The 8,588-nt window shown below is 30.0% G+C and overlaps 1 protein-coding gene across 1 annotated transcript; it reads right to left on the minus strand.

Moving 5' to 3' along the window:
• Nucleotides 1-645: 645 nt before the first annotated feature.
• Nucleotides 646-1,599, minus strand: LOC136089895 (uncharacterized). Its single transcript, XM_065815990.1, has one exon. It carries the CDS (start codon nucleotides 1,597-1,599, stop codon nucleotides 646-648), a length of 954 nt encoding a protein of 317 aa, XP_065672062.1.
• Nucleotides 1,600-8,588: the final 6,989 nt, after the last annotated feature.

Genomic DNA, 8,588 nt, shown 5'->3' on the forward strand with positions numbered 1-8,588 from the left:
AGAGTTGTTAAACCGAGCCGTTGGAGTCGATCTTCATAGGTCATGTTTTTAATAGTCGATATTGTTTTTGTTGCTCGATGTTGGACTTGCTCGAGAATGGCAATGTCTGATTTTAAATGCGGTGACCAGGTTTGTACAGCAAACTCAAGATGGGGGCGAATGTAGGTGAGATACAGAGTGCGCCATAAATAAAAACTGCGACTGCGAAATGTTTTTTTGAGTCGCCCTAGCACTCTATTTGCTACTGATTCGGCTGACTCTATTTGCGGTCTAATGTTAAGGTCATTCGAGACTATCACACCAAGGTCTCTTTCGACTGCGGTTTCTTCGAGAGGACGACGGGTGCCGTCGACGTTTGACATTGAGTATTTGTACGTTGACTTGTTACATCCGCGCCCAACATGCATTACTTTGCATTTCTCAACGTTGAAATGCAAGAGCCAAATGTGACCATTTCACTGCTCTGTCAACGTCATCTTGGAGAGTGATGTTGTCTGACTCCTTTTTAATTATCCCTATTATTTTGCTGTCGTCGGCAAACAGTTTTATATGATGAGTAATACTGTTGGGCAGGTCGTTTACAAAGATTACGAATAGCAATGGGCCCAAGACCGAGTCTTAAGGCACTCCACTAGTGACTGCTTTCTATTCAGAAGTAATGCCGTTTATAACCTCTCGTTGACATCGATTGCTTAGCCAAGCTGCGATCCAGTCAAGAAGAGCGCCTTGAATACCGTACACTCTCAGCTTATGAAGAAGGCGTTTATGTGGTACTTTGTCAAACGACTTTGCAAAGTCTGTGTAAATGACGTCTACTGCGTGTCTGCAGTGAGTTGCTTCCGTCATGATATCCCGAGTTTCTAAAAGGTTTGATACACATCCCTTACGATGAACAAAACCATGCTGATTTGGAGAAATTAGACCATTAGCAACGCAGTGTTCCATTATTCTTTTTTGTAAAATACTTTCCATAGTTTTGCAAGGTATGGAAGTGAGCGAGACTGGCTGGTAGTTGGATGCTTTAAGCCTACTTTCCTTCTTGAAAATAGGTGTTACATTCGATTTTTTCCATAATTCAAGAACTACACCAGTTGCAAACGAGCACTTATAGATAAGCGAAAGAGGCTTGGCAAAGGTAGCTGAACATTTACTAAGGACCCTTGAATGTAATCCATCGTAGCCGGTTGATTTTCTTTCATCAAGGTTATTTAGGCATTTTTGTACTATATTGATAGAGAAACTTGCTGGATCGATGACACAAACTGCTTCAGTACGACTTTCAAAGCCTGGCATTGAACCTTCGGGCTCTAAAACAAAGATTGATTGAAAATAGTTATTTAACGATGCGCTTATATCGCCGGTATCGGTTGTGATGTTGCTATTGACTGTTTCAAGCGATGTAATGTTGTTACTGACACTCAGCTTGCTTCTTACATATGCATGTAAGCGTTTAGGGTTGCTTTCGGAATCCCTGACGAGTAGCTCTTCGTACTTTTGCTTACCAGCTTTGACCATTTTTTTAACTTTTTTGCAGGCAGTGCGATGCGATGTTATGCCAATGTTTTCAAACTCTTTCAGCGTATGTTCTAAAGATTTCATTTTTAATCGCCCATACACGTGCGCATTATTCCGCGTCAAAGTTGCGCATGAAAAATATTTTTATTTAAAAATTTGAACTCTTTGACCCATAAAACTATTTTTTGCTAACATATAACATGTTTATTTACAAGTTTGTCAAATAGTGTTTTATCTCTGACATTCCCACTCATTGTTTTATAACATAAAATGCTGAATGATAACCAGATTGATGTAAAATAATAATGTTTATATTATTTATTTGAACATTATCAATTAAATAGTAAACTAACATTTGTTGACTTTTGTTTTTGATCTTGGTGTTTTTTTAGGCCCAGCAAGTTCTAAAGATTTAATTTTTTTTCATTGGGCATAAAAGTATACCATGTTAATAAATAAGGTAACAGTCGTTTAAAAGATATCAAAATGCAAACCATATGAGAATAGACAAAATATAAAAGAAGATTGAAATTGAATAAGTTCTTAGTAAAATTAGAACACTAAGTTAGTTACAGTGATTGTTATACCGGTTTACAGGTAAATAGCTATTTTTTGTTCCCGTAAATTACCCGATAATTTACCAGTTCTTTGGATCCTCTGGATATCAAAAACCAGGAAGAAATGATCTTTTTGTGTCTTTTAAAACATTAGTTCTTTTTGGGAATTCGCATCCCTGAATACTATTGACTAAAGATAATATATAAATTATTTAGAAGTGAGTAAATTTATTATAATTGTTTTTGCTAATTTGGTTGCTTTATTTAATTTTATCTAAAAACTTTATCTATTCACTGTATAACTTGCTTTAGTCATTTTCATGACAACTATAGTAAAATAAACTATTTTCAAACGTTCGATGCGTACTTCAGCAGATGCGCAGTTTACTGCACCATCTTGGTGCAGTAAATTGTGTATCTTGCCTTAAAATGTTTAAAAAGGTAACATTTAGAAATTTGGATAGTTAAATAAACATAGTTAATACATATTTATAAAAATAGTTTACTTTAGGTGTTTTCATTGCAAAAGCTTTTGATACTATTGATCACAAAATTCTTTTTAAAAAGTTGGAGTGGTATGGAATTACTGGAAATATATTAATTTGGCTTAAAAGTTACCTAAGTAATCGGAAACAATTTGTTTATGCAGATGATAACGTATCATCTAATTTGTTAAATATTTCATGTGGAGTTCCTCAAGGATCAATATTAGGACCCCTCCTTTTTCTAATATATATTTAAGCTTCTAACCTAATGACAATTATGTTTGCTGATGATTCTAACTTATTTCTTTCTCATAAAAACATTTTTTCACTTTTTAGCAACATGAACATTGAACTAGCCAAAATTTTCGAATGGTTTAGATTAAACAAACTATCATTAAATATTGATAAAACTAAATGAATTCTTTTTCATCCTTATGTTAAAAAGCACCAGCTGCCTAGCAACATACCATTTCTTTTTATCGATAACATAATTATTAAAAGAGTTCTAGTGACAAGATTTTTTGGTGTATATATCGATGAAAATCGTAATTGGAAAAGCCACATTGCTAACTTGTGCAATAAAATTTCAAAGAGTATAGGCATTTTATACAAAATAAGGAACTTTCTAGATAAACATACCATATTTAAGTTATATTTTTCTCTAATTCATTGCCATATTAATTATGCAAACATTGCTTGGGGTAGCACTTATAAAAGTAAACTTAAACCTCTCTATCGGCAACAGAAACATGTAGCACGCCTTATAAATTTCAAGGACCGTTTTGTTCACGCCAAGCCTCTTTTATATGATATGAAAGCGCTCAATATATATGAGTTAAATGTTTTTAATATTCTTTGTTTTATGCATAAATGCAAGACCCACCTATCACTCGTTTCTTTTCGTAACTTGTATTTGCAAAGAAATAGAAGTAAATATATTTTAAGGAACAACAATTTAATTCGACAACCATTTTCTCAAACTAATTTTGGAAAATTTTTTATTTTATTTCGTGGACCATTTTTATGGAATAGTATAGTTCTAAATACTTCTAAAGATTTTTCTCAAGAATGTAATTTTGATTCTTTTAAACAAAATCTTAAAAAACTCATTTTTTCAACTGATAATATACTAATCTATTTTTAAATTTTAAAATTTTTTGAAAATCCCTTATCTATATTAGTATATGTATATATCTAATGTATATTCTTTATTATTTAATTTTTTGTTTGTTTTTTTATTCACAATCAATTAGCGGTTTCTCTGTGACAAGACCTGATGGTCTTCTTTGAGTAATCCGCGTTCTTTATATTTATTTTTAATATTTATTTTCTTAACGATATCTTGACTTGTTTACTTTTATTATTGTAACAAAGTTTTGTTTATTTAAATTGTAATAAATATTATAATAAAGAACAAAACAAACAAAAAAAATAAAAATAGTTAATAAACAGAGAGAAATCTACTTTTAATTAATTTCTGGTCTAGAATATTTTATAACATAAAAGTGAAATATAAAATAGATTTTTAGAACAAAGATATTTAAAAATTATTTTATAAGTTTTATATCAGAAGTTTACAAGTTCATATAAGATATTTACATGTTTATATAAGACGAGAAATATTATTAAGAAAATAATAATTAAGAAATAAAACTTTTTCGGTTTTATCGATGACACCATGTTAGTTAATTCTAAAAACATTTAAAAATGTGATTTTATAAAAAAAATTTAAAAACAAATAAAAAAAAAAATTTATAACTTGCCTAATATAAACATAATCCATAGTATTTAACTAGTCCGAAAACGCGGGCTGTCATCTATGGCGAGAGGCTAAATAAGTGTGAATTTCATAAGTGCGAATCGGCAAAAGTGAACCTAAAGAACTTTCAAAGATTAGCATAAGTGCGAACCCTATGCCGTTGTTTTTAAATTCTTTTGGCGTTTTTAGGCCAGTTTGTGCAAATTTTTTTAGCGCATATATGTGAGTTCACGCATATACCAATTACAATGCTTTGCACTTATACCAATCTTTGCAAATTTTTTTGACAATTCGCACACATTCTAGTTTTTGCAACTGCTTCGCACTTATTTAAGTTTGCGAATTAAGCCAGTTTGCACTTATGTAGATTTGCTGTTATGAAACACTTATTCAGTTGTCTCTGTTGTCAGATTTCGTAAAGTTTGAACTGGGAGAGCATCAAATAATTACAAAATGTTACAAAAAACATTTTTAGGCGCAGATTCTGATAATTTAGATAAATTCGATGTTGTTTTAGTCGCTATTAAAAAAAATTTGACAAAGAAAGGTCTTAATTTTAAATGTTCGAGAGAAACGATTTCTTTACCAGATCATAAACATGCTAATTTGCATGATAGGGGTGGTTTATGATAGGGGTTTATGATAGTGGTTTATGATAGGGGTGGTTTATAGAAGTGAATAAAGAGGTTATTAGTATCTTTACTGCTGCAGAACACAATTTTATTTCTTTGGCAAAAAAGTCATCCGATGCTATCAATTGCAAAAAAATAGTTAATACATTAATAGAAGGCTTTTAATAATAGACTTTTTTCTAGTAAATTTTTTGAGCTTTGAACTCATTTTAAAATATTATCTAATGTTTATTACAAGCTGTTTTCACTTGGTTTTAAATTTTTTTCTTTAACACGATGTCATCAATGTCATTAAGAGATAAGTTCTTTGCAAGCTCCAAGTGATCGTTGCCATCCAAAACAATTTTCGTTTTGATTCTGGCAAAAGCATTCAGTCAAAGCATATTTTACACAGTGTTTTAGTAAAAACTCTAACTAAATTTTCTAACTAAATGGACTGTAATCTTCAAACCTTTATATGTTTGATGGGCAATCAACGTGTTCAATTTTTAAATAGCGCGATGTTCTTTGGTAGATTTTAACTAATTTTTTAAATATTTCAAAAAAAGCTTTCATCATTTAATGATTAGAATGAAGCTAGATTTGGTTTAAGATTAAACTTACGACCATCTAAACTTCCTATATTCATTATATCAAACAAGCTATCCTTTAAGGCAAAAAGTTTAGCAGTACCTTAAGCTTCAGGTGGTCCATAATGTAATAAAACTTTAGACACAGTAGAACTTAGCACATGAGCAGCAAAGTTAACGTTTATTATTAAATCATCAATTTTATATGCTCAAAAGAAAGTTCAAGCAAAATGTGTAAACAAAATGGTTCAACAATATAATGATACCACCATTCCACATATATCTTGTTGCATCTGCATTTTTTGAGATAGAAAAATAGTTAGAAATTATCTTATTTAAATGTGGTGGATAAGATATTAAATAAACCATTCTTCAGAACTTAAAAAGTTAATGGTTCTTTATGTGACTCAACATGCGGATTCATATCATAATTATGTATTGTAATAAAAAGTTCCATTACAGGTTACAGAAGTGACTTTCAAGGAATTTAATTCACAAATTTCAATTGCTTTCAAAGCAATAGAAGCATTTGACATGCAATGACTCCAGTTGTTGCATAGTTAGCCAGACTAAATTAAAAAAGATTGGTGATACTACGAACAAGAAATACTAAAACACGGGTAGTAAAATCATACTTTTGGTAAAAGTTAGCGTTAATATCAGCATCACCAAAATAAACATAACCCACAATTTCCCCAGGGCGCTTGTTCTAAACTAAATTTTCTTGAATTTTTATTTCATCCATTAAAATAACAATAAACTTTTCCTTACTAAATCCAAGTCTTGGTTTAATTTAGTTTTTATAATCACGTAAGTGGCGATGACTTAGAAAGACAAACATGTTACTAATTTTTATTGTAATCTATACACTTCAGAAGACTTTGATAGTAGTATTGCAGCAAAAAACAGTGAAAGACAGTCAAATGTTTTTTTTGCTCCTCTTAAAACAACTTCATAAAAGAGAACATTTTATTTTGATCTGCGTTTAACATAATTGATACTAAATCATCGCTTAAACTTGGAATGATAGTCAGGGCAGTTTTTTGAAATCGAATTCTGTAAAATCAACCATTTTTCTTTTAACTTAAATACTCTTTACTTTTTTGTAACTCCTCTTGTAACAAATTCTGTAAAATTTTTAATTCTGTAGTTTTGAATAGTTAACTAAAGGCGATCAATTTATTTGTCCATTAAGTTTACCAGTTTTTTTTGCCATGCTTTCTTTTTTATGATTTTGAAGAAGAAATAAAAGTTTTTTTATTTATAATACAGTTATCATTTTACTTTGTTTAAAACTAAACAAAGTAAAATTTGATCTGAAATACTCAGTTTGATAAGGACTATGAAAATTAAATTCCTATTGCTTATATATTTTAAGAATGCAATATTTGATGACAGAGTTTTTTACATCATTGTGGGAAACTCTTAGACAAATACTATAACTTAAAATAACTTTGATTATTAATATTTTTCATTGAACTTTGATCATTTGATAATTTTCATTGAACTGTTGTAACTTTTATAACCTTCATGAGTTGATGGTAAACTCTAGACAAAAATGCAAAGTATAAATGTTAAGGAAGCATCAATAAGTGTCTGTTTTTGAACTTTGTGAATTACTTCTTTTTTAAAAAATTAGAACATAAAAAACATTATCTTCCAATCAGAAGGAAGATGTTTTATACACTTAGTAAATTCTTTCACTGATTTGTAAGATTCCTGGATTGAGTTTTGTTGAGTATTTAAGTTGGACTTTTTATTAATCTTTACATGTTTTTTTAATAACTATGAATTCTGCAAATTTCCGAGATGTTGTGCTGTAAAATAAATTAAAAATTTGCAGTTTATTTGCAGTTATACAACATAATAAAAACAAAAAATGATATTTAACCTTTTAAAAAGCGTTCGGTTTTGTATAAACTCTGATGGGGACAAACAATTCAAATGATGGCGGTATGATGTGAGATTTAGGCCTGTATTTTTCTTTCTAAAATAATGGTGCAATAAGAAAACTTGAGTTAAAAGTCCATATAACTATCAATTTAAATCTGCCTGTTGATCCTTGAGTGGACAGAGGAAAATGGTATAATATTAAAACTGCATTTATATTTAATAAAAAGAAGAAAGAGGTAGGCTGCTCTTGCAGGCAACCTCCAATCATTATCACATCGTTGTTATGTTGCTTTTCTTTCTCTTTTCTATAAATACTATAATGGGCACTGCTTTAAGAAGCTAGCATCTCTTGTGCCATCTACTAAAATTCATTCTCGTGTTACTCGTCATTCTATTAAGTCTCATCCTTTTACTGTGACTGTTCCTAAGTGTTCTAAAAATTCTTATTCGTCCAGTTTTTTTCCTTAAACATCAGTTTTTTGAGATTCGTTTCCTTCATCTTGTTTTCCTGATTCATATAATTTGAAATATTTTAAGTCGCCTGTCAATCGTTAACTTGGTCTATAAACTTCATCTTTTCATTTCCAGTAACTTCCAACTCTAAAAGTGGTTGCTTGCAGCCTTGTTAAAAGAAAAGATGTTTTTTTAAAAAAAAAAGCACATCATCTTTTTCTGTTAAATTTACCTTTAACTTCATTTATGGACATGTGTTTCATTTTGTTGTTGAGTCTTCTCTAATGTTTATATTCAGCATATGATAACTTACAGCAAGATGAAGTTGATTGTAAAGATTCCACTACTGCTATGCCATTGTGTTATGGAAGCCTTTTAACGAGTGTTTTTTTTTTGTATTTAAATGATTATGCAACTGAACATAGATTTATTGATGAAAATGTACGTATGTCTGAACCTTGTCAGTGGAATAAAAGTAATAAATAAGAAGAAAATCCAACTACTCTATATCTGTTTATTCCACAAATAAAGTTTGGAAACTAGTATGATTGGTATCCTCGGCCTCTTGAATCTTAACATGTAAACTGTGAATCTGTTTTAAAGCTTGTAATTGATCTGCAAATAATCTCTTCACAAATCAGTCAATTTATGAAAATTTATAACTATGAAATTTATATTTCAAATCAGTCAATTATTGAAAATTTATAACTATGAAATATGATATT

The sequence above is a fragment of the Hydra vulgaris genome, chromosome 13, assembly GCF_038396675.1.
Source record: "Hydra vulgaris chromosome 13, alternate assembly HydraT2T_AEP".
Lineage (NCBI taxonomy): Eukaryota > Metazoa > Cnidaria > Hydrozoa > Anthoathecata > Hydridae > Hydra > Hydra vulgaris.